The 26,547-nt window shown below is 45.0% G+C and overlaps 1 protein-coding gene across 2 annotated transcripts; it reads left to right on the plus strand.

The window, feature by feature from the left end:
• LOC117659653 (cytochrome P450 2J2-like) lies at positions 1–25,423 on the plus strand. Of its 2 annotated transcripts, none has more exons than XM_034407698.3 (9): positions 1–245; positions 7,932–8,094; positions 11,946–12,095; positions 14,902–15,062; positions 17,686–17,862; positions 19,395–19,536; positions 21,103–21,290; positions 22,773–22,914; positions 23,914–25,423. In XM_034407698.3, exons 1-9 carry the CDS (start codon positions 75–77, stop codon positions 24,102–24,104), a joined length of 1,485 nt encoding a protein of 494 aa, XP_034263589.2. In that variant the 5' UTR covers positions 1–74; the 3' UTR covers positions 24,105–25,423. The 2 variants fall into 2 exon arrangements, with proteins under 2 accessions (XP_034263589.2, XP_034263591.2); XM_034407700.3 differs by having other exon boundaries at positions 38–240.
• The last annotated feature ends 1,124 nt before the right edge of the window (positions 25,424–26,547 follow it).

Here is a 26,547-nt window from a genome sequence, read left to right on the forward strand (position 1 = left end):
ACAACTTGGCACCAAATGAACAATTAGCAGCTGAATCAAGGACAGATTCAGATTGCAGCAGAAAAAGCTGGGAAATGGCCGAGATCTGGGAAGTTCTCACTACTGTGCTGGTGGGATTTCTGATCCTGGATTTTCTAAAACTGCTCTGGTCCAGCAGACATTATCCTCCTGGCCCTCTTCCTCTTCCTCTCATTGGTGGACTCTGGCGGATTGGGACCAAGCTTTCCAATGATACTTTCAGTAAGGTATCTGTCTGTCTGTCTGTCTGTCTGTCTGTCTGTCTGTCTGTCTTTCTATCCATCTATCTATCTATCTAAGCCACGTAGCACAGTAGTTAGAGCAGTGGTGGGTTGCTCCTGGTTCTGTCCGGTTCTTGAGAACCGGTAGTAAAAGTGGCAGGAGGCTCCGCCCACCCGCCCAGATGTCATAATTGACATTCTGCGCATGTGCAAAAGCACAAGCGTGCTCCCGTTGCAAAGGTAAGTAGAACTCACTCCTGGGTTAGAGTGCAGTACTGCAGGCTACTTCTGCTGACTGCTGGCTGCCTACAATTTGGCAGTTCAAATCTCACCAGGCTCAAGGTTGACTCAGCCTTCCATCCTTCCGAGATGGGCAAAATGAGGAGCCAAATTGTTGGGGGCAAGAGGCTGACTCTGTAAACTGTTTAGAGAGGGCTGGAAAGCACTGTGAAGCAGCATATAAGTTTAAGTGCTATTGCTATTGCTATTGCTATTGCTATTGCTATTGCTATTGCTATTGCTATTGCTATCCATCCATCCATCCATCCATCCATCCATCCATCCATCTATCATCTACATACCTACCTATCTATCTATCTTCCTACTTAGCTATCTAAGTGGTCCCCAGAACTTTGATCTATCTAATTTTGAAACCATCCACCTTTCCCCCAGAGGGACTCTGGGCAGCGTACAATAAAATTTCAAAACATAAAAACAGTATATAAGAGTTGAAATTTAAAAGAAGGCAAGATTGATTAAAAACAATGTTAAAAAATAATTGAAAGGTAAAGAAGGGGGACTTTCAGGGGTGTTAATCACTTGTTCTCCCCCAAGGAGGAAACAAAGCCACAGAGCCACATTTTCACCCCTTTCCCAAAAGGTAAGAGAGTGGGAGCCCCCCTCACTCTTGGGGGGGGAAGGATGTTCCGCAGGGTGGGGCAATGGCAGAGAAGGATCTCTTCCTGGACCCCACCAGTCTTAATTCTTTAACTGACAGGATCCACAATATCCCTTCCCTGCCTGACTGGACGGGAGGGGCTGGTATAATGGGGAAACGTAGGGATTTATTTATTTATTTATTTATTTATTTATTTATTTATTTATTTATTAAATTTATATACCGCCCTACTCCCAAAGGACTCAGGGAGTAGGTCCTCAGCCAAAAGATAAAATACACATAGTACAAACATTAAAAAAACCATTTAAAAATACATTAAATACTTTGGCCCAAAACAAATTTAAAACACCCCAATTTATAAAACAAATTTAAAAGCAATTAAAAGGGAGGTTAGGCCAGACCAGCCTGCTGGAATAAGAATGTTTTGAGGGCACGGCGGAAAGTGCGCAAATCCGGGATCCTCCGTATCTCCGGGGGGAGCTCGTTCCAGATAGTAGGTGCCCCCACAGAGAAGGCTCTCCCCCTGGGGGCTGCCAGTCGACATTGTTTGACCAATGGCACCCTGAGAAGACCTTCTCTATGGGAGTGTACTGGTCGGTGAGAGGCTACTGGTGGCAGAAGGCGGTCTCGTAGGTACCCCGGTCCTAAGCCATGAAGCACTCTAAAGGTGGTAACCAAAACCTTGAAGCGCACCCGGAAGACCACTGGGAGCCAGTGCAGCTCGCACAGGAGGGGAGTCACATGGGAGCGCCACGTCGCTCCCGTAACTACCCACGCGGCCGCATTCTAGACCAGCTGGAGCCTCTGGGTGCTCCTCAAGGGGAGCCCCATGTAGAGGGCATTACAGTAGTCCAGGCAGGAAGTCCTAACACCTTGAATTGAGCCCAGAAGCAAACGGGCATCTAATGTATGCTCGTGCAGTAAAGGTGTTACATGCACCATTCTTTGGGTTTGCAAGATTGCCCATATAGCCCCATTCTGCACCAGCTGAAGATTTCAGATATTTTCAAAACTGGAGCACCCTGTAGAGTGTGTTGCATTATCCAAATGGGGAATGGCCAGATCATAAGTGACTGAGTCTCCCTCAAGAATCACTAAGCTACAGAAACTAAGCAGGAGAACTTATTTTTTTAATGAGGGCAAGAACGAGTTTCTGCGTGCAGTGCCTGAAAACCTACTGCTCCGTTGTATACCTCAGAAAGGTTTGACTATTTATTACATTTGAAGTAATGCCAGTGCCATAGGGAGAAATCTTCAAATGACTGCTTTCTCTCTTTTTTTCTTTTTTTTTAAAAAAGTTTTTTGTTAATCATTCAAAATTAAAAACATCGGACATAGATATGACATCACTGGTTAACAAATTATGTTAAAGTTAATATTATAATATAATTCTTTAACCTTATACGTTACTTACACATAACATCGTACTAACAATCTATATCATATTTCTACACAATTATATAGTACATACTTGTCTATTAATCTATACCTGTACCTATTTATGCAATTTACATACATATTTATCCGTCATAACGTATATATTTCTCATCCAACATTACACCCTTGTCTCGGCTATCCTCCTTTTGTCTAGCCATTTGTAAAAAATTTTCCAGATTATATAGTACTGTGTTTCACATTTATCCTTGAGCTCCAAGGAAGTCTGTCCATTTCTACTTTTTTTTTTATTTTTATTTTTATATGCCGCCCTTCTCCGGAGACTCAGGGCGGCTTACAATGCGTTAAGCAATAGCCTTCATACTTTTGTATATTTTATACAAAGTCAGTTTATTGCTCCCACAATCTGGGTCCTCATTTCACCTACCTTAGAAAGGATGGAAGGCTGAGTCGACCTTGAGCCTGGTGAGAATTGAACTCGCAGTAATTGCAGGCAGCTGGATGTTAAATGCTGGTTCAAAGCCATTGAACCAGTGTTATCCGAAGATATTTCTGTGGTCATGTGGTCAGCAGAAGATCACGGAGCAATGTTACCTTGCCACTGAAGTGGTACCTATTTATCTACTTGTATTTGCATGCTTTTGAACTGCTAGGTTGGCAGGAGTTGAGGCAAGAACAGGAGCTCACTCCGTTGCATGGTGCTCGGGTCTCAAACATGGGTTGCCGGCTTTCCAGCTAAACCAGCAAGAATTTTTACCACTGAACTTAACCACAAAAGTCCCAATATGTCACGTGACGACACAAGTTTGACACCCTGCTCTCCAGCCTCACTGATACGCTCTCCTGCTTTTGATTAAGGAGGAAAGTAGCTTGATCTAAAATGGACTGCTCCGACAACCTTCATTTATGTCCTACTTGATTTTAGAATTTGGGCTGCAGCATTGTCAATCCCCTTTGAAATTGACATGCCCGTGGGAGAAAAAAAAAACAGATAAAAGTATCAGAGGAGGGAATTAAAGCAAGAAGGAGTTCTATGAACTTGCATTCAGGGTCAGAGACACATTCAAGGGGGAAGAGTCAATATTCTTGGTCCTCTTGATGGAAAAAGCGATCAGAACTCTTGTATGGAGTATGGCTACTTCTGACCCGACCATCGATTTTCCCAAGAGGTCAATAACCTTCTGAAATAATTTCACAGACTGTGGAGGTTCTCAGTCATCTGGGATCGTGGTTATCCCAAAGCTGCCTTTTGAAAAGTCAACTGAACTTTGTTTTTCCTTGATAGATAGAGAGCTTTATTGATTAGCCTATAGGCCATGTCAAAGCACAAAGTCCAAACACATATCACCAATAAAATCCTATACAAACAATTTAAAATAAGAGTTGGGTAAAATACAATAATAATAATAATAATAATAATAATATAATAATAATATAATAATAATAATAATAATAATAATAATAATAATAATAATATAATAATAATAATAATAATAATAATAATAATAATAATAAAAATAATAATAAAAATAATAATAAAAATAATAAAAATTATTTTGGCAGCTCAAGAACAAGCCCTAGCCACAAACTGTATGAAGGCAAAAATTCAACATGTTACCACCAACAGCAAATGCCGCCTCTGCAATGAAAAAGAAGAGACAGTTGACCACCTGATCAGTGGGTGCAGCAAAATTTCACAAACTGACTACCTACAACGCCATGACTGTGTTGCTAAAATCATTCACTGGAAATTGTGCCAGAAGTTTGGATTTGAGTACAGCAAAAACCACTGGGAACATCAGGTTGAGAAAGTTTTAGAGAATGAGAAACTCAAGATCTTGTGGGACTTTAGGATTCAGACTGACAGGCACTTGGTCCACAACACACCTGACATAACAATAGTTGAAAAGAAAAAAGTATGGTTCATTGACATTGCAATACCTGGTGATGCACAAATTGAAGATAAGCAGCAAGAAAAAATCACAAAGTACCGGGACTTACAAATTGAAGTTGAGCGACTGTGGAAAAAGAAATCGTGTGTTGCCCCGATTGTAATTGGAGCCCTTGGAGCAATACCCAAAGGGCTACCCCGCTATTTAGAAATTCTAAATTTGCCGGACTTGAACATTTTGACTCTACAAAAAACCACCTTACTCGGAACAGCTTACATCCTCCGACGATACCTTAACAGTTCCTAGGTCCTTGGTTAGGACTCGAGCTGCTGAGCTATTAACCAGCCTCAAAGGCTGTGAATCTCACTAAAGATTAACCAATAAATAATAATAATAATAATAATTTTATTTCTATACCGCCCTTCTCCCGAAGGACTCAGGGCGGTGTACAGCCTAATTAAAAACAGAATAAACATCAATTTAAAATAATTTAAAAATATTAAATAAATTTGGCTTAATTTAAAACCCCAAAAATTTAAAACATCCAATTTAAAATTATGTTGCTAGTTATAGGATAAGATACAATATAATTTAATACATAAATATATAAAATAGAATAAAATGACATAGAATTATATTTCAGTGTCACCCTTACAATCTACCCCAATCAGTCCCACGTATGCAGATCTCATCCGATCCATTTTGTTTAAGGACTGTGCTGTGTTCAGTGTTATTTTCAGGTTCTGGCTGCACCTAAAGTAAGTTGTTTTGATGTGGGGATCCCAATGGGTCATTCGTTTGGTATATGGACCAAAATACCTGCCTCTCACCCCCTTATACAAGCAACAATCAAACAGGATGTGAGCCAGGATCTTCTACCTCTGCCGCTCCACAGATGCAGAGACGCTTATTGTAGGGCTTTTTCCTTGAAGATGTTTCGCATCTCATCCAAGAAGCTTCTTCAGTTCTGACTGAATGGTGGAGAATGGAAGGATTTATATTCCTTGCCAGTCATCTGGTTGCATTCTTTCCGAGGCCACTTGGAGGTTTATCTGTGCCCTCATCTGAATAGTGCAAATGGGTGTGGAGCAGGGGTGAAATGCTCCCGGTTCCGACCAGATCGCCTGATCCGGTAGCGATGGAGGCGGGTGGTTCAGAGAACCAGTAGCAAAAATCCCTGCCCCTGCCCCTGCCCCATGCCCAGCTGCACCGCACAATCATCAGAGGCTTTTTTTTTTTTACTTTTGAAAGCATTTTTTCTACAACCTCTTTGGCTAAAAAAATGCTTTTAAAAGTAAAAAAAAAAAGCCTCTGATGATCGCGCAGCTCAGCTGGGATTGTCACTTTTTTTCTTTTAAATGCCTCTGATGATCCAAGCTGAATTGCCTGATCGTCAGAGGCATTTAAAAGAAAAAAAGCCTCTGCCAATCAGGCAACTCAGCTGGGATTGTCAGAATCTTTTGAAAGCATTTTTTTACAACCTCTTCGACAAAGAGGTTGTAGAAAAAATGGTTTTAAAAGTAAAAAAAAAAATTGGCCACGCCCACCCAGTCACATTACCACCACCCCCCAAGCCACGCCCATAGAACCAGTAGTAACAAATTTTACATTTCACCACTGGTGTGGAGCCTTCTTGGAACTGCTGAAAGGACAGTGTTGTAGACTAGAGATAGATGGTGTCGTATCCTAATAACCAAATGTCTGCAAGGAATACAATTCCCTTCACAATTCTCCATCATTTACTCAGAACTGAAGAAGCTTCTTAGATGAGAAGTGAAACGTCTTCAAAGAGAAACAAAGTTCAGTTGCCTTTAAAAAAAAAAACACACACACACTTTTGCAACAAATTTTCCAGATTCTGCCATCTAGAAATCATCTAGGTCCGTGGTTCTCAACCTGTGGTCCACAGACGCCTGGGAGGGGATCGCTATGTCATCACAGGGGGTCCGCGAATGCTTGAAGAAATGTAATGATTTAAATCTTAAATCTTGGGGGTCCATGGTGAAGGAAAGACTGAGAACCACTGATCTAGATAATCACAGTGTCAGGTTTTGATGCTATCTCAAAATAAATGGATTTCCAAACTGCCGATCTTTAAGGAAATTTTCTCTTTATTCGAGCACAGCAATCTGATCCTGACTCTTTCACGGTCAGTACTGACCTTTGCCCCCCAATCCCTCCCTTTCCGATCCCCTATTCTCTGCTTCTCATTGGCTATCTTCCAAGTCACTTTCCTGATTCCTTCTTCGTCAGATCACAGGAATGTCTCCCCCCTCCCCATCTCCGAGGAGACAGAATCTTCAAAGGGATTTAGCAGGCAAAAGTTCAGGCTTCTCCTCCCTTTATTATATGTCAGTGCTGGGACGCTGACATACAGGTTGCCAGCCAGCGATTGCTACCGGTTCGACAAACCAGCCCCAATCTCCGCTACCGGTTCTCTCGAACCGGTCCAAACTGGTAGCATTTCACCCCTATATTATATGCACCGTTCTTTGGGCTTCTAATATTGCCCACACAACTCCATTCTGCATCAGATATTTTCAAAACAGTAGCACCATGTAGATTGTGTTGCAATATCCAAACGGGAAATGGCCAGAACATGGGTGACTGAGTCTTCTTCAAGAATCACTAAGCTACTAAAGCTACAGAAGCTAAGCACGAGAACTTATTTGCTTAATGAGGGCAAGAACTAGTTTTGGCGCGCAGTGCCTGAAAACCTTCTGCTTTGTTGCATACCTTAGAAAGGTTTGAATATTTATTATGTTTAAAGTAATGCCAATGCCATGCTTACCTGGAGCTCATGGGTGTTTCTCTTTTATGCACTCCAGGACCCAAATGACTTAGGACCGTGATGGCGAACCTATGGCACCGGTGTCACAGGTGACACGCAGAGCCATATTGGTGGGCACGTGAGTGTTGCCCGAGCTCAGCTCCAGCACACATGCGGCCAACTGATTTTCAGGCCTTCTGGTCCCCCCGGAAGTCGGGAAACTGGCTGTTTCTGGCCTCCAGAAGGCCTCCGGGGGGATGGGGAAGGCTGTTCTTGCCCTCCCCAGGCTCCTAGAAAGCCTCTGGAGCCTGGGGAGGGGGGAAAACAGGCCTACCGGGTCCATCGTGCCATCGCGTGCCAAAAGCAGGGTGAAGTGGGGGGAGGTCACATGCGCATGCGTGGGAGGGCGGGGAGCATTGAATTATAGATGTGGGCACCCGCACCCGTGACCCACCCCATTCCCCCCGCTTTTGGCACGCGACGGCAAAAAGGTTAGCCATCACTGACTTAGGAAAACAGAGATGGGACCCAAACTGGTCAGAAAGGAAATCCTAATTTCTATGGAACTGTTCCTTGGCATTTAATCCAAACCGCACCAGAAATAGATCAGGGGGACTTTTGGGGTCACATGGGAAATGGGATACTAATTCTAGCTCCTGTCATATAAAGGTGATGAAGGTTCATCTGCCTGCTATAAAGTCCGAGCTGTTTTCTCTTTTTTCTGTCCCAAATGTCAGATGAGCAAGCAATATGGAAACATTTACACTATGTGGGTGTGGCATCAACCTGTGGTAGTAATTTCTGGATTTCATGCAATGAAGGAAAGCCTGATCCACCGTTCGCAAGATTTTGCTGATCGGCCCCTTTCAACTTTTCTTTTAAAAATATGTAAAGGTAAAGGTAAGTTCTTCTGAAGACCAAGGTATTTTATGCAGGGGTGAAATTCACTTACCTTCCCTACCAGTTCGTAAATATGCGTGTGCCAGATGCGTGTTCGCTCCGCTCCTGTGCACCATCATCTGCGCATGCGCAGAGGCTTAAAATGTCACAAAAAAGCGACATTATGACATCCGCACAGGTGGGCAGAGCCTCCCACAACCGCTGCTACCAGAGTTCTCTGTGACTTTGTGAGGTTCCTGCTGTCAACTTGCAAAGCTTTCAAGTTGCCATGAGCAGGAGGGAGGGAGAACTGATAGAGCTGATTGATTTCCCTAACTGAAGTGCATTCCATACATTCTTCCTGACCGCAATCAGAAGGAGGGTGTTGGATTTCACAGCCAGCCAAAGTGGTTAATTGGAGAATGTGATTTATGACATGGCCAGGGAGGAGGGGAGAGACAGGGTCATGGGGGAACGTAAATCTACGTGGGATTAGTTCTAACTGCATCCGAATATTGCCGAAATGGTGCTCCTAATAAATGACTGTATTTCTTTTGAAGTTCGGCTCATGGCTCATGAATTAATTAGGGCATCTTTCGGAAACTTCACACCTGCTTGTTGCAGGGGCCATTTTGTGTGAACTCCAGCTGCTTTTGCATTGTGTGTGAGTCAGTTGTGTAGCTTTTGTGTTATTTTTGTGTAAAGTGTGATAGTTGGTTTTTCCAGTCACATGTCCACCAAGCCACGCCCACCCAGTCACATGACCACCAAGCCACGCTCCCAGAACCAGTAGGGAAAATTTTTGAATTTCACCACTGGGCATAAGGTTTTTTTGCCTCAGCTGGTGACTAGAAGACCTAAAAAGTCCTTTTAAACTCTGTTATTCTGTTAAATAGAGCATCAATATAGAAATTTATAGATTACAGCTATTTTTATTTTTATTTTAACTTGTAGTAATAGGAAAATGGTACCGTAGAATAAGACAGGAGTTTGTTTTGTGTCGAAGAAAGAAATACAATCCTAGTGTCCATTTTCTATACAGGTTCTCAGGTTAGACCAGAATGGAGCCTGTCCATTACAGTTGTAAATTGTAATGATTATAGAAACACAACGGAACCGATATTATGATATTTATTTATGTTAATATTAGGTAGTTTTGCCAAACTTTGGAAGGAAGTTCGGGTTTTCAGCAAAACCTTCATAAAAGTCAGTGACATGATCACAGGACTCTGCAGATAGCCATAAATGCAGTGGTGAAATCCAAATTATTTTACTACCGGTTCTGTGGGCGTGGCTTGGTGGGCGTGGTGTGGCTTGGTGGGCATGACAGGGGAAGGATACTGCAAAATCTCCATTCCCACCCCGCTCCAGGGGAAGCATACTGCAAAATCTCCATTCATTTTCCACTCCTGGGGGAAGGATATTGGAAAATCTCCATTCCCACCCCACTCTGGAGCCAGCCAGAGGTGGTATTTGCCGGTTCTCTAAACTGCTCAAAATTTCTGCTACCGGTTCTCCGAACTGCTCAAAATTTCTGCTACCGGTTCTCCAAACTGCTTAAAATTTCCACTACCGGTTCTCCGAACTGCTCAAAATTTCCACTACCGGTTCTCCAGAACCTGTCAGAACCTGCTGGATTTGATCTCTGCATAAATACATCCTTGTTGCCAAGTACCCAAAGTAGAGTCATGTGAACACAAGAGGGTGGGGGGTGGGTGGGTCTAACCATAGTAACTTTGGATCTGGGTCAGATGTCTCCATTTTCAAATAGTTTATAATTTTGAATGATCACTAAGTGACCGGTCATATGTCATGGACTACCTGTACCATATTTTTTAAAAAAAACATTAACACCTTGAAACCATAAATATTAGTTCGCAGAACGTATGAAAGTTAAATTTTTGTCATGTATTGTACAATCTACCTGTTGTTTCCTTGTGCTTCTCTTATGGCCACAACAAAAAGAACCCTCCGGTAAGGAAGGGGATAACTCGCCACAGCCAACTGACTGCGGAACAATCCCCAACCATTCGATTTCATTGTTTAAAATAATTTTTAAAAATATTTTAATTTTTCGTCATTCACATTTCACTTTGTCCCTCGTTTGGCCTCCTTTCTTCAATAATTCTATCCCATATTTAACGGCTTCGATGTTAGTGTCACTCTTGTCCCATGGCGAATTGGCCATGGAGAGTTGTCCTAGACCAGGGGTGTCAAACACAAGGCCCGCAGGCCATATATGGCGCATGATGTGGTGCAGAGGTGGGTTTCAGCAGGTTCTGACCAGTTCTGGAGAACCAGTAGCGGAAATTTTGAGTAGTTCGGAGAACCGGCAGTAAAAATTCTGACTGGCCCCGCCCCCATCTATTCTCTGCCTCCCGAGTCCCAGCTGATCGGGAGGAAATGAGGATTTTGCAGTAACCTTCCCCTGGAGTGGGGTGGGAATGGAGATTTTACAGTATCCTTCCCTTGCCATGCCCACCAAGCCATGCCACACTCACCAAGCCATGCCCACAGAACTGGTAGTAAAAAATTTTGAAACCCACCACTGATGTGGTCGCATCTGAACCACAGGGCTGTCCTGGAAAATGTAAGGGGCCAACCTATGTCGCTTCGGCCCAGTCTACCCAATGCAAAGAGGAAACATGCCAGCAGTTTGGGGAGTGGCGTCAAGCTGGCCACGCCCACCCATTCAGCCATGCCCAGTGAGTGGCATCAAGTGTCAGGGTTCCGAGTAACACCCCCAACAAGGGGGGAGCCTGGATAGCTCAACAGACAGAGCTCTGTAATTTAACACCAGCTGTCTGTAATTAAAGTAAGATCGAATCCCGCCAGGCTCAAGGTTGACTCAGCCTTCCATCCTTTCTAAGGTAGGTTAAATGAGGACCCAGTTTGTGGGGGCAATAAGCTGACTTTGTATAAATATACAAAAGTATGAAGGGTATTGCTTAACACATTGTAAGCCGCCCTGAGTCTCCGGAGAAGGGCGGCATATAAATCAAATAAAAAAAACAAAAACAAAACAAAACAAAAAAACAAAAATCCGAGTCTTGAGTTTCCTCAAAGTTCCATTTCATTAGAGATGTCCAGTAGTGGGTTCCATTTACCTTCCCTACCAGTTTGGAACTGTGAGCGTGCGCGGTGCTTCTGCGCATGCGTCCATGATGACGTCTGGGTGGGTGGGCGGAGCCTCCCACCGTTGCCACTACCGGTTCACTCAAACCAGGGCAAACCGGTATAAACCCACCACTGGAAATGTCATATTGGCACATCTGGGAAAACCCGAATCTGAAAGCTTCCAGGTTTTCCCCACCAAAAGGAAAGTCCAAGTCCCTGAAAGTCCATCACATGGTCCAATCAAAGCATCATCTCAACTGGAGATGCCTCCCAGTTCCAGCCCTCCAGGTGCAGGGCAAGATGTCCTTGACTCTCTGAGAAAGGAATGTTATTATGACTACGTATCACCCTGGCTCCATACAATCCCCCCTCCCAGTCTCCCACAGTAGGAAATGTGGCAGGCCTGAAGGCCCAACGAAACAGATGGCTTCTAGGCCTGACCTCAAGCTGGCTACGCCCACCTAGTTGGCCACACCCACTCAGTCGGCTCCTCGAAGTCAACCACAGCCCTGATGTGGCCTCCAATGAAATTGAGTTTGATACCCCTGTCCTAGAGACTCTTTGGTAGAAGAGCAGACAAGGCGTGCGAGTGAATGTGGGAAAGAGTGCAAGGGAAACTAAGAACAAAAAGGTTGCAAGAAGTTTTAGATAGTTATCCAGTTGCCTCACACACTGCAATTATTTGTGGAACTTGTAAGTCATGCTTACGGGGCTTTTTTTTTTTTTTAAATGTGACTCTCACATTGATTCCTCAGGGATTGCATTTTCAAATGGTCACGCCTGGAAAGAGCAGAGACATTTTACCATAAGCGCTCTCCGCCTGCTGGGACTGGGAAAGAAAGACATGGAACATAAACTAGAAGAGGCGGCACATCAGTTGGTGGAGATCTTTGCACGCACAAAGGGTAGGAAATAGTTTGACAGTGATGATATGGAGATTGGGATGAACTTGCAGGATTCAAGTGTTTTGTTCTCCAATCCTATATTCATTCATTCATTCATTCATTCATTCATTCATTCATTCATTCATTCATTCATTCATTCAGTTTAGGCATCACCCATCACCATATCAACATTGTGCAGCTCACCACGTGAAACAAAATGGCAGGTGTATAATCAGACTAAAAATACAAAACGTGAATGCAGCCCATGTATCGGTCACCCAGCAAAGGATTCCAACCAACTGAGGCCAGAGCTTGGCCTTCTCGAACACCAAAAGAATAGGGCCACCCAAATTTCAGGGGGAGCCTCATCTCTCCCCAGACTCCAGGACTGGCCTCTGTTCCTCCCCAACCTCCTCACTGTCCGACTCTGCTGCCAGTTGTGGTGGACCACAACAGTTATATCCAGCACTCTGAATCATACCTGGAAGCAAATAGATAGTTCAGTTTTGATTTATCAAAATTAATGAGTAGTTACGATCAACCTTTCCTCTCCCCTTCTCTCCTTCAGGCTGGCCCCACAGAAGCCTCTCCTCTCCCCTTTTGTCCCTCAGCCTTGCCCCACAGAAACGTCTCCTATCCTATCCCCTTCTCTCCCTCAGGCTTTCTAGCCCCTTCTCTCCATGAGGCTTGCCCCACAGAAGCCTCTCCTCTTTCCTTCTCTCCTTCAGGCTGGCCCCACAGAAGCCTCTCCTCTCCCCTTCTCTCCCTCAGCCTTGCCCCACAGAAACGTCTCTATCCTATCCCCTTCTCTCCCTCAGGCTTTCTAGCCCCTTCTCTCCATGAGGCTTGCCCCACAGAAGCCTCTCCTCTCCCCTTCTCTCCCTCAGCCTTGCCCCACAGAAACGTCTCCTATCCCATCCCCTTCTCTCCCTCAGGCTTTCTAGCACCTTCTCTCCATGAGGCTTGCCCCACAGAAGCCTCTCCTCTCCCCTTCTCTCCCTCAGCCTTGCCCCACAGAAACGTCTCCTATCCTGTCCCCTTCTCCCCCTCAGGCTTTCTAGCCCCTTCTCTCTGTGAGGCTTGCTCCACAGAAGCCTGTCCTCTCCCCTTCTCTCCCTCAGCCTTGCCCCACAGAAACGTCTCCTATCCTGTCCCCTTCTCCCCCTCAGGCTTTCTAGCCCCTTCTCTCCATGAGGCTTGCTCCACAGAAGCCTGTCCTCTCCCCTTCTCTCCCTCAGCCTTGCCCCACAGAAATGTCTCCTATCCTGTCCCCTTCTCCCCCTCAGGCTTTCTAGCCCCTTCTCTCCATGAGGCTTGCCCCACAGAGGCCTGTCCTCTCCCCTTCTTGCCATGAGGCTTGCCCCACAGAAGCCTCTCCTCTCCCCTTCTCTCCCTCAGCCTTGCCCCACAGAAACATCTCCTATCCTATCCCCTTCTCTCCCTCAGGCGTTCTAGCCCCTTCTCTCCATGAGGCTTGCCCCACAGAAGCCTCTCCTCTCCCCTTCTCTCCTTCAGGCTGACCTCACAGAAACGTTTCCTATCCTATCCCCTTCTCTCCCTCAGGCTTTCTAGCCCCTTCTCTCCATGAGGCTTGCCCCACAGAAGCCTCTCCTCTCCCCTTCTCTCCCTCAGCCTTGCCCCACAGAAACGTCTCCTATCCTGTCCCCTTCTCCCCCTCAGGCTTTCTAGTCCCTTCTCTCCATGAGGCTTTCCCCACAGAGGCCTGTCCCCTCCCCTTCTCTCCTTCAGCGTTGCCCCACAGAAACATCTCCTATACTATCCCCTTCTCTCCCTCAGGCTTTCTAGCCCCTTCTCTCCTTCAGGCTGGCCCCACAGAAGCCTCTCCTCTCCCCTTCTCTCCCTCAGCCTTGCCCCACAGAAACATCTCCTATACTATCCCCTTCTCTCCCTCAGGCTTTCTAGCCCCTTCTCTCCATGAGGCTTGCCCCACAGAAGCCTCTCCTCTCCCCTTCTCTCCTTCAGGCTGGCCCCACAGAAGCCTCTCCTCTCCCCTTCTCTCCTTCAGGCTGGCCCCACAGAAGCCTCTCCTCTCCCCTTCTCTCCCTCAGCCTTGCCCCACAGAAACATCTCCTATACTATCCCCTTCTTTCCCTCAGGCTTTCTAGCCCCTTCTCTCCATGAGGCTTGTCCCACAGAAGCCTGTCCTATGCTATCCCATTCTCTCCAGAGTTATTTTCAAGTTGGGAGGGGAGTAGAACATCTACCTAATTAGCATCAGAGCGTGTTATAATAGTATAGGAAATACTAATGATCTGATGGTCATTTCGAAAAATCCTTTTAGTGAGCACCTAGAAACCAAGAGGAACATACGTGGCAAATGTCAATTTTGTAGGCTTTACGGTTCTGGAGTGGTGGTTTTAGCTTTTATATATATAGATGGGAGACAGCGTTGAGCTATGAGACACCCCAAAGAGAAGGGTTCTAGGGAATGCCATATCCCCCAAAACCGACATTGGGGCTGACTGAAATCAGCCCCAAAGGAAGGAAGAGAACCAGCCTAATTCCCCTTCCTCTACAATCAAATCATATTTCTTGTTAGAATTTTTCCGACATGGAGAACAATCAACCCATGGAACAGAAGTTGCCTTCAGAAGCTGTGGGAGCTTCATCACTGGAGGCTTTCAAGAAGAGATTGGACTGCCATTTGTCAGAAATGGTGTAGGCAGGTCTCCTGTTTGGGCGGGTGGTTGGACTAGATGACCTACAAGGTCCCTTCCAACTCTGTTAATCTGACCTGATCATGAAGTCCTGCTCAACCTTCAAGCTGGCATATTGTTAAGACGATAATGTATAATTTCATTTACAGGGCAGCCAATTGATCCTTTACCGGCCATCATTAATTCAGTCTGTAATATGATTTGCCTCTTGAGTTTGGGATACCGGTTTCCCCCTGAAGACGGAAAGTTCCAGATGATTATAGAAGACATTAGCAATTATATGAAATTTGGCGGTTCCCCTTTGTTATTGGTGAGCAGTCAGTTTCTTATTGAGTCCCTTAGGACTTTCTGAGTCTCTTATTAGTACTCCGAAGACCACTGTAGTAAAGTGGTTAATACTGTATATCTAGGCAAGTAGGCCAAAGTTTTAATTTATTTATTTATTTATTTTTATTTTACAGATTTCTATACCGCCCTTCTCCTTTCGGACTCAGGGCGGTGAACAGCCAAAATAAAACATTTGTACACAAAAGTTAAAATCGATTAAAAATAATTCAATAAAGTTTGGCCCATAATTTAAAAACATTTCAATTAAAATCAATATCAAATTTTAAAAACTAACCATAAAATCAGGACAGCCCGGCTAACTGAAAAAAGTAGGTTTTAAGGGCCCGACGAAAAGTCCGGAGGTCTGGGATCACTCGTATCTCTGGGGGTAGATCGTTCCACCACAGAGAAGGCTCTTCCCCTGGGGGTCGCCAGCCGGCATTGTCTGGCCGACGGCACCCTGAGGAGGCCCTCTCTGTGGAAGCGAACTGGCCGGTGGGAGGCAATTGGTAGCAGAAGGCGGTCCCGTAAGTACCCTGGCCCTAAGCCATTTACACAGATACATGAACTAATTCAAGTGAAGTTCAAGGTGTTGGTGATTACCTATAAAGCCCTACAAGGCTTAGGCCCGGGGTATTTGGCGGATCACCTGCGGCCAGCAACAGCTCCCCATCGCCCGGTGCGCTCACACAGAGAGGGCCTACTTGGGGTCCCGTCGGCCAAGCAATGCCGGCTGACGGCTCCTAGAGAGCGAGCCTTCTCTGTAGGCGCACCTACCCTCTGGAATCAGCTCCCCTTGGAGCTCCGGGTGGCCCCCGACCTTCGCTCCTTCCGCCGTGACCTTAAAACATGGTTGTTTCACCAGGCTGACCTGGACTGAAGGGGTTTTAATGGGAATCTTAGATTCTTTTATCTTTTATCATTTGAATTTTAATCTGGACTTGTTGTTGCTTTATTGCTGTGAGCCGCCCTGAGTCCTTGTGGAGAAAGGGCGCATATAAGTCCGATAAAATAAATAAATAAATAAATAAATAAATAAATAAATAAATAAATAAATAAATAATTCCAGTTTTAAAGTTAATATTATAATATGCTCTTGGAGAAGAAAATGCCCAATGTTAGCTCCACATTCTTCTCCTTTGCCCCTGAACATTTGATATAGGGCTACAATGGAAAGAATGTATGGAATGTATGGAAACCACATAGCGAATTCTCTTGTGACTGGGCAAATGTGATAGAAGGTTAAGGAGTTGTCCTGAACTTCAAGAATGGCATAGGGCCTAGCTATCTTCGAGACCGCCTGCTGCTACCGACGACCTCCCAGCGACCCGTGCGCTCCCACAGAGAGGGCCTCCTCAGGGTGCCATCAGCCAATCAATGTAGGCTGGTGACCCCCAGGGGGAGGGCCTTCTCTGGGGGGGCACCTACCCTCTGGAACCAGCTGCCCCCAGAGATAAGGAGAATCCAAGACCTCAGTGCCTTCCGCCGTGCCCTTAAAACCCACTTTTTCCAGCAAGCTGGGCTGGCTTAGGAAGAAATTTTTAAACTTTTTAAATGTTTTAATTGGTTTGTGATTTTTAAATTTTTGGCCCAAATTTATATATATTTTAACTGTTTTTAATATTTGTATTTTATGTTTTTAATTCTGGCTGTGCACCGCCCTGAGTCCTCAGGGAGAAGGGCGGTATATAAATTGAAAAATAAAAAATAAAATAAAAAAAGAAGAGCAAGTTGCATGCATGTATCCTAATGTTCAACCAAAATGCTGGAGATGTGATTGCTTAGATGCTACATATTATCATATATGGTGGACATGCAAGAAAGCCAAGGCTTTTTGGATAAAAATTTGGTGGGTTGTGCAAAATGTTTTGAAGAAAAAAATTCAATTTTCTCCTCAATTGTTTTTACTGGGTATAGTTAAGGGCTTTTCAGTGGGTGAAACAAAATTGATATTGTGTATGGTGACAGCAGCTAGGTTATTGATTGGTCAATATTGGAAAAGGGATGATATGCCTACAATTCAAGAATGGACTTTGAAGATGGCCCGTTTTGCAGAAATGGCGAAGATATCAGCATATTTAAAAGACCGGACTCAGGAGACTTATGCATGGGAATGGAAGAAATGGATAGATTATGTGCAGAATAAATACCAAACTAGGAAGTACCAGATAGCTTTTAGCTGAATGTTGTGTAGAAATGTATAGTATATAGGGGGCAATATAGCTTATTGTTATGTAGAAATGTATGGTGCACAGGGGGGAGAATAGAGGGGTGGTAAAGCATGTTATAATACAATGTGGACGGATTTCACCTTGGGGAAGTCATGGGAGGAGGGGAGGGTTAGGGGGGGTTAGGGAGGGATGGGGGTGGAAATGGGGAAAAATTGGTATTTGTAAAACTTTTTTTAAAAAAAATAAAAAATAAAATAAATATACAAAAAAAAAAAAGAAGAAGAGCAAGTTGCAATTCACCTTCTGATACTGTATGGAAGTTCTAGCCTTGCACAGTCACTAAACGAACTGTTGTAAGTTGAGGACTGCCTGCATTATCTAACTCATCAGGGAGCTGGTAGGATTTTTATTTTATTTTTTTTACTTCTGTTGTAGTTCTATGAATTGTTTCCATGGCTAGTGAAACATCTCCCAGGGCCTCATCAGAAGATACAAGCATCCATCCAGACAGGGATGTCAATTGTAAAGGAAGAGTCAGAGAAACACAGCCAAGATTTGGCCCTGCGTCAGCCAAAGGATTTCCTGGATCTTTATCTTCTCCAGATAGAAAAGGTAAGGATCTTCTGGGAATTTTAGTCATGCCTGCTGGGATCCACAGATATGTCAAGAGGATTTTTTGATCCTTTGAGAACATGGGCTTTTCAGAGCTATTCAAGTTCTTAGCCTGTGTTAAAAACTGCCTGTTTGTTTGTTTGTTTGTTTAACCCTTCAGAACAGATAATGCACACTCCCCATGTGCTTTTCTGCTTAACTGCAACAAGGAAGCAGGAAACTTTATTAAGAGAAAACACATAGATTAGTATACCATAGATGGAGCTCCAAATTTATAAGCACTGCCATCTATTGTCTCTAATGAATATTGCTGTAGTTCAGTGATGGTTAATCTTTTTGGCACTGAGTGCCGAAACTGGAGCACACGCACAGCAGAGCACCAGAACGTGGAAGAGAGCAGCTGGCCGGTTCGCATGTGCTTCTCCAGATAGGAAAGGTAAGGGAGTGGTGCGGTGGCCTAGAGGTGGAGCTCTTTGTCCCGGTTTGGATTTTGACTGTGGGCTAATCTTCTCACCCTGGAGCTGAAGGCCTTTTGTCTTGTAGATAGGATGGCCCAGTCTTTTTGGGGCTATTAACAAAGGTGGGGGCTGCTTTCCAAGAGCACCTTTCTCCTTTTCTCATCCAGGGAAGTATAATATTCTGCCTTTTTAATATTTCCTAGAATATTGTTAGAGTTTGCAGCAATCCAACCCACACACGTAAATAATTCAGCAGGATTCATTTATAGAAGAAACTTGTTTATATACAATACTATAAAGCATGATGCATGTATACAATACACATGCAGCAGAAGCCAGAACCCCAAGCCGTCTCCCATGGCTCACAACAGATCCTTTTCCTTAGTCACCAAACAGTTCCCATTGGCTGACTTGTTGTTATGGCTATCCCAGCTCATAATTTCTTATACACTGACAAATATTTCATTCTTGTAGGACAGGGGTGGGTGCTAACTTATTGGAAAGGTAAACTGAGGCAGAACCTAGAGCCAGATTTGGCTTTCACTTCCTACATAACCCAAAGTTGGAAGGCACCAAAGTTACCGGTTGCCCTTCGGGTGAGGTTCAAGGTGCTGGTTATTACCTACAAAGCCCTTCATGGCCTAGGCCCGGGATATTTGTCGGAGCCCCTGCAGCCAGCGACAATTCCCGATCGCCCGATGCGTTCCCACAGACAGCGCTTCATCAGGGTGCCATCGGCCAGACAGTATCGGCTGGCGACCCCCAAGGGGAGAGCTTTCTCTGTGGGTGCATCCACCCTCTGGAACCAGCTTCCTTTGGAGCTCCGGATGGCCCCTGACCTTCGCTCGTTCCACCGTGATTTGAAGACCTGGTTGTTCCGCAGCCTCGACTGATGGGGCGGGAGTTAATGAATTTTAAATTGTTTTAAATTGGGATTTTAATTTTATATTGGCGGGAATTGTTCATTTTACCGTTGTGAGCCGCCCTCAGAGATAGGGCGGCGTATCAATTGCATAAAATAAAATAAATAAAATAATAATAAAAATTTATTACTAAAATCTCTCCTTTTGTTAGAAACAGAGTGATCCCAACTCAACCTTCGATCATGAAAACATGGCTCATTGCATTATGGAATTTTTTGTTGCCGGGACAGAAACCACAGGAAGCTTTCTGCAATGGGCTCTTTTGCTCATGGTGACTTATCCAGATATCCAAGGTAAGAAAAAGGGTAGTTCTGGCTCGTCTGGGAAATAAGACTGAATACAACAAGACTGTAAGTCCTCATTCCAAGTTACAGCAGCACTGAAAAAAGTGATTTAAGACCATTTTTCACAGTTGCAACCTTTGGAGCACCCCCACGATCATGTGATCAAAATTCAGATTCTTGGCAACTGGTTCATACTTATGACCATTGCTGGGTCCCAAGGTCATGTAATCATCTTTTGGCAAGCAAAGCCAACGGGGAACCAGATTCACTTAACAACCGGGTTACTGACTTATCAATTCACTCAACAAAAAAGGTCGTATAATGGGGCCTTAACAAATTAACAAATGTCTCACTTAACAACAGAAATTTTGGGCTTAATTGTGATCGTAAGTTGAGGACTACATGTGAACCATCATAGAGATGAATGTCCCCTGTGCCCAGACTCACCTTGAAGGATGCAACATAATATCTGCCAAGGAAACCCCCAATTCCAGATCTCCCCTCCCATTTTTCTGAAGATCTTGGTGAGGTGATGGGAGTGAGAATTTTAATGTGCCTTGTTTTTTCGGGACTTTTTAAGACAGTCATGCAGAGTGACATTATACAGTCGTAAAGGATCTCCCCTAATCAGTGGTGAAATTCAATTTTTTTTACTACCGGTTCTGTGAGCGTGGCTTGGTGGGCATGGCAGGGGAAGGATATTGCAAAATCTCCATTCCCACCCCACTCTGGGGCTAGCCAGAGGTGGCATTTGCTAGTTCTCCGAACTACTCAAAATTTCCGCTACCAGTCCTCCAGAAGAAGAATAGAATAGAATAGAATTTTTTATTGGCCAAGTGTGATTGGACACACAAGGAATTTGTCTTTGGTTCATAGGTTCTCAGTGTACATAAAAGAAAAGATACATTCATCAAGAATCATAAGGTACAACACTTAATGATAGTCATAGGGTACAAATAAGCAATCAGGAAACAATATCAATATAAATCTTAAGGATACCAGCAACAAAGTTACAGTCATACAGTCATAAGTGGAAAGAGATGGGTGATGGGAATGATGAGAAGATTAATAGAACCTGTCAGAACCTGTTGGATTTCACCCTAGCCCCTAACACTCTCTACAATGCTGTGGTTTATTTGAGCTCAAATACAATAATACCAGTGGTGAAATGTAAAATTTGTTACTACTGGTTCTGTCGGCTGAAGAGGTTGTAAAAAAAATGCTTTTAAAGCCTCTGACGATTCCAGCTGATTTGCCTGATCGGCAGAGGCTTCCTTTTTTTTTTAAAAGCCTCTGACGATCCCAGCTGACTTGCCTGATCGGCAGAAGCTTTTTTAAAAAAAAAGCCTCTGATGATCCCAGCTGACTTGCCTGATCGGTAGAGGCTTTTTTTCTTTTTAAAAACATTTTTTCTATAACCTCTTCGGCTCAGCTGGGCAATGGGGGGAGGGGCGCAGGGATTTTTGCTACTGGTTCTCCGAACCACCCACCTCCATCGCTACCGGATCGGGCGATCCGGTCTGAACCGGGATCATTTCACCTCTGAATAATACCCTTTTCTAACATTTCACCCAGATAAAGTCTACAAAGAAATGGAAACGGTTTTGGGTTCCTCTGACTCAATCTGTTATGAAGACCGGTGGAAATTGCCTTACACTCAAGCCGTCCTTCATGAAATTCTGCGTTCAAAATACGTCTTATTGTTTGGTGTTCCCAGGAAAACAGTGAAAAATGTAAACGTGTGTGGCCTTTCTATTCCAAAGGTAAGAGAATAGATAATGGAATAACAGAGTTGGAAAGGATCTTGTAGGTCATCTAGTCATCTAATCTATTCATAAGCAAAACATCTTCAGCTCCAGAGTGCTGGGATTAAGAAGGTCAGGGCATGACATTTTAGGACAGGTGTGTCAAACTCGATTTCATTGAGGGCTGCATTAGGGGGCGTGGCCAGGGTAGGCGTGGCCAGCTGAACATCACTCATGTCGGGGGTATTTGTGGCGGCCCTGAGCGCTCGGCTAGCGAAAACGGGCTCCCGAGCTCCATTTCCAGCTGCGACAGCTTCCTGCAACTCTCTGCCAGCAAAAATGGAGCTGGGGAGGGCCGCGCACAATCCTCCTGAGCTCTGTTTTTGCTGATAGACACCACGGCCTGGTCCTTTGCTGTTGCCAGATCCAGCCCCGCAAGCCCTGAGTTTGACACCCCTGTTTTAGGACATAATAGAAATCTATAAAGATCCATCCACTCATTCAACCGTTTGATCAGCTTTCCCAGAACAGCAGGCTGTGTTTGTGTGTGTGTGTGTGTGTGTGTGTGTGTGTGTGTTGGTTCTGTTCACCAATAAACAGAATCTTTCTTTCTAATCACCCTCCGTTTTATTCCCAGCTTGGAACTGGACCTTGATTTTTCTTCCAACAGTACTTTTTCAAAAGCCGACTGGAACGTTTTTTTTTCCTTGAGGAAGAAGAAGACGTTTCGCTTCTCATCTAAGAAGCTTCATTGGTTCTGGCAAAATGGCCGGAGCTACGGAGGGAGTAGTTGCGACAGGATGGGGAGGGGGTGGAATGGAAGGATTATATTACCTGTAGTTGTTGTTGTTGAGTTTGGGTGAACCGCAATGTCTCCCAAAATATTGTGATGTATCCCCTTTAACACATGTGTCATAGGTTCACCATCACTATCCCTTATCTAGTTTAATTTCCAAAATTATTTCTCCTAAGGCTCAATCCCACATCTGCCCCACAATCCATCTAGTCAGAGTGCGCAGACTGTGCACAGTGTGACTATGTGAGACAACCCAGGAGCAAATACAGTAAACAGAGGTTTGTATTTAAATCGTGGTTTTATCTACAAAGAATATATACATATACGTACTTTAGTCAGATCTCAAACAAACAGCAATCAGCAATTACAGCACGGAAGCATACACGGAGAGAGAGATATGCCCCAACAGGGCCTCTTCTTATTACAGGATCTTAAAGTGATATCAGCCCAAAGACCTTCCGATCCGAACCGGGAGCATTTCACCCCTGAACTAGCCCCACCAAATTCAGAGAAGCTGTGCTGGATTGTTGCCTAAAATGACTGTAATGGTACAAGGTTTGGTTCTGGAGCTGCAGCTGAGGGATGAAAGAGCCGCATGTGGCTCCAGAGCCACGGGTTGCCGACCCCTGGCTTAAGATGAGTGTAACGGTAGTCAAAGGCTAAAACTGAGTTGGCTCAAACCTTGTCAATTGTCTTCCCTTCAGGAAACTTTAATTATCGCAGATTTCCATTCGGTTCTTCTGGATCCCAAGCAATGGGAGAGTCCCGAAGAATTCAATCCAGATCATTTTTTGGACAAAGAGGGAAATTTTATGAAGAGAGAAGAATTTCTGCCATATGGAGCAGGTAAACTCTCAATCGTTTTCCTGGTGGTTAGAAAGAGGATTGAGAAGAAAGGAGTGGGACATCCTTGATTGGGCCTCCCAGATAAGTGCAGGGAGGCCTACTAGGCCCAAAATGGGGCATGGGGGTGCAGGAGCACCCGGCCTCCTGCACCCCCCTGGGAGCAAAAATGGCCCGGGGGAGACGCTCCTCCCTCATGCCCCGCTTTGGGCCTAGTAGGCCTCCCTGCAGCCTCCTGGGAAAAAAAGACGGGCCACGGGTGGGCGCGCCACACCCTTGGACTCCATTTTGGGCCTAGTAGACCTCGCTGCAGCCTCCTGGGAGCGAAAATGGGCTGTGGGGGGGGGCATTGCACCCCCGTGCCCCATTTTGGGCCTAGTAGGCCTCCCTGCACTTATCTGGGAGCCAAAATGGGGTGCTTGGGGACTCCTAGAAGGGGAAGGGTGGGGCCAACCAGCAATTTAACTACCGGTTTACCCAAACTGGCCCGAACCAGCTGAATCCCACCACTGCTATGACCCCTACATAACCCCTACATCAGCCAATAGAATACATGTTCTTGCACAGGAACAGGAAGCTCAAGTGCAAAGCCCAATAGAAGGTATAAACCACCAACAACCCACTCTCGACTCCATGTGGTCAACTGCACAGAATCACATGTGGTTCCGCTTCACCGTTAAACCATCTTTCCAATCAGGCTCCATATTTCCAGGGTCTTTCTCTCGGCTTGGAACTGAACCAGATGGATATTTCTTCCCACAGAAATTGAAGCTGATTCACAGTGTAGGAAAATTGGCACAGGAAAAGAAAATCTCGAGACCCCCCCCCCCAAAATGTGAAATGCACAAAGCAATTCTTGGCTCCCTCCCTTCAGGTCCATCTTGGATTGATTTATTTATTTTAGTCTTCAGTATCTTTGCCCTTGATCGATGTCAAGACTGCTCTCTCAGGGATGGGTATAATTCTTCCCTTTCTTGTTTTTTTCTAATATTTCCTTTGCAGGAGCTCGGGTCTGTGTAGGGGAAAACTTAGCGAGAATAGAGGCTTTCCTTTTGTTTACCAACCTGCTGAGAAGCTTCAAATGGCAGCTACCCGAAGGAGTGAAAGAACTCAATCAGGAACCGCTAGTAGGAATCACCTTACATCCTCAACCTTTTAAACTCTGTGCCGTTCCTCGTTGCCGGTCATCCTAAATTAGATTTAAATGAATATAGGGCGAAGATATCACTGATGTGGCTTTTATAATGATTTCTCGGCCATTCCCTTTCCTTTCGTGGAACGTTTTGCCTTAACTTGCTCTTAGCTCAAGCTTTCTCTGTCCTAAAGCAGTGTTTCTCAACCTTCGTCGTTTTTAAGATGGGTGGACTTCAGTTCCCAGAATTCCCCATTGCTGGCTGGGGTATTCTGGGAGTTGAAGTTGTGGGAACTCTCTCCCCAGAAGTATGAAATATTTTGGGAAATACTTTTTTAAAAAGGCAGAATATTATATTTCCCTAAAGGAGAAATGGAGAAACATGGTTTTTTTAGAGGCAGAAAGCAGGCCCCACTTTCCTTAATAGCCCACAACAGATGTCAGCACTTAAGAGATAAAGAGCTTATTGAAAGAGAAAGACAAGTATCTAGATAGCTCTATTCATCAGCAAAGCAAATACCTCAGGCAGAAATCCATTCAAGACAGGATATTTTGAAACTCCCTGCAGCGAAGTCTGAACAAAGGCAGAATGGTAGGATTAGAAGCAGCCCCTCCTCACCCAAGATCCAACACAGGAGGGAAAGCCATTAAGCCACAATAGGAATTGCCCAACACCCTTTCAGAACACAAGCCCCTTCATTGCACCAGAGTAGTCGAAACTTCAAACCTGGGAGCTCAGATAAATAATAAGCCAGAGGTTGACCAGATTAGTTCAGACAAACATCTAGGATTTGCATTTCCTTTTTTGCCTATAGAGCCAGCCATGACCCCTACATGACCCCATAGGAATCTGACAACAGCCAATAGAATACATGTTCTTGCACAGGAAGTCCAACTACCAAGCCCAAGAGAAGGTATAAAAACCCCTCACTCTCAACTCCATGTGGTCAGCTACCCAGAATCATCTGGGGCCGCCATTCGTGTGGGGATCGCCATTCCGCTGTGGCTCACTTTCACCGACGACCCTTCCTGTGTGCTGCTCTGCTGGGTCGTCAGCCCCGAGGCATGCCTCTCCCTTTGACTTTCCAACCGCATGCTAGATGAGGTCAAGGTCCTGCACTGAAGCAGTTTATCACCATCTGTCACTTTAAGGAAAGACGGAGCAGCGCGGAACAACTGAAGCGGCTTGTGATGGAATTGGGGAGGGAGAGGGAGGATACGGGGTAATTGGATAATTGAGTGATTGCACTGGGGTGGAGCTGTATGATGATTAAAAGGTGATGGGGAGCACGGAGCATCAGCTCCAGCAAAGATTCCTTTCTGTAACACTTTAAGGTGATCAGTTAATATCGATATCAGGATAAACAAACTTGGTTACTGCTTTTGCGTGCTGAGGTTTATTTTTCCAGTCTTTACGGAACCTGACACATTGTTGGCGCTCACTTCAAACAGCTATGGCTGAGGGTGTCAGGTATGCTTCCTTCAATATCCAGGAAAGAAAACCCCAAACTCAAGCATTTTGAAGAATTTGGTACTTTTACTGAATATGAAATGATTAACAACCCAGTTAAAGCTGGAAGTGAGCAAAACGCGCGAAATGCATCTACTAAGCTTCTTCCCCCCCTCGTGTTTATAAATCATCAGCCAATCCAAAGGTCTTCCAAAGGTCAGGTGGCAACACGTCTGGCAGCGTCATTCATCAGGAATGTCGGACAGTTGGTCAGCCGTCCCCTTTTGAAGATTCAGTTTCGTTTCTCACGAAGTCCCCTCCTACAAAGACAAAACCACCTCCTGCTCCCTTACCCCACTTTGCTCCATAACTAATCCCTCCCCGTTTCTTATGGCAGCTGAAGCAGGCAAGCTGAGGCTGACAGAGGGGACTATTCCAGACCTAGAAGCAGCAGACCTGGAGGAGTCTGTTGCAGCAACAGAGGTAACGGTGGTGGGTGTGCTGGAGGATGGGGCAGAGGCTATGATGGATGTGTGACCAAAGCAGTGGTGGGTTTCTCCCGGTTCAGCCCAGTTCGGCCAAGCCGGTAGTGGTGACGATATGATGTCATCGAACCGGTTCTCTTTGTTCAGGAGCTGGGCCCTCCCACCACCTACCCACGTTATTCTTACCTTTTATTTGGCCCCACCCCCAATCTATTCACTGCCTCCCAAGTCCCAGCTGATCGGCTGGAAGGAAAAAAACTGTTTAAACTCTTGCCGTGGAGCTTCAAAGGGCCGCCCTACAGCTGATCAGTGTTAAAAGGCAGTGTGGTGGTAGACCAGTGCGCTCAAAAAACAAATGGGTAGATCGGTGCGCTCCAAAAACAAATGGGTAGATCGGTGCGCTCCAAAAACAAATGGGTAGACGGGAATGCTCCAAGAACAAATGGGTAGAGTGGTACAGCTCTGCAAGCAGTTAAAAGTCTGGTAGACCAGTACCTCTGCTAAATCCTAAAGAATTGTCACATGACCATCAAGCCACGCCCACAAAATAAGCCACACCCACAGAACCG

Source organism: Pantherophis guttatus, chromosome 6, assembly GCF_059756535.1.
Source record: "Pantherophis guttatus breed Tessera chromosome 6, ASM5975653v1, whole genome shotgun sequence".
Classification (NCBI taxonomy): Eukaryota; Metazoa; Chordata; class Lepidosauria; order Squamata; family Colubridae; genus Pantherophis; species Pantherophis guttatus.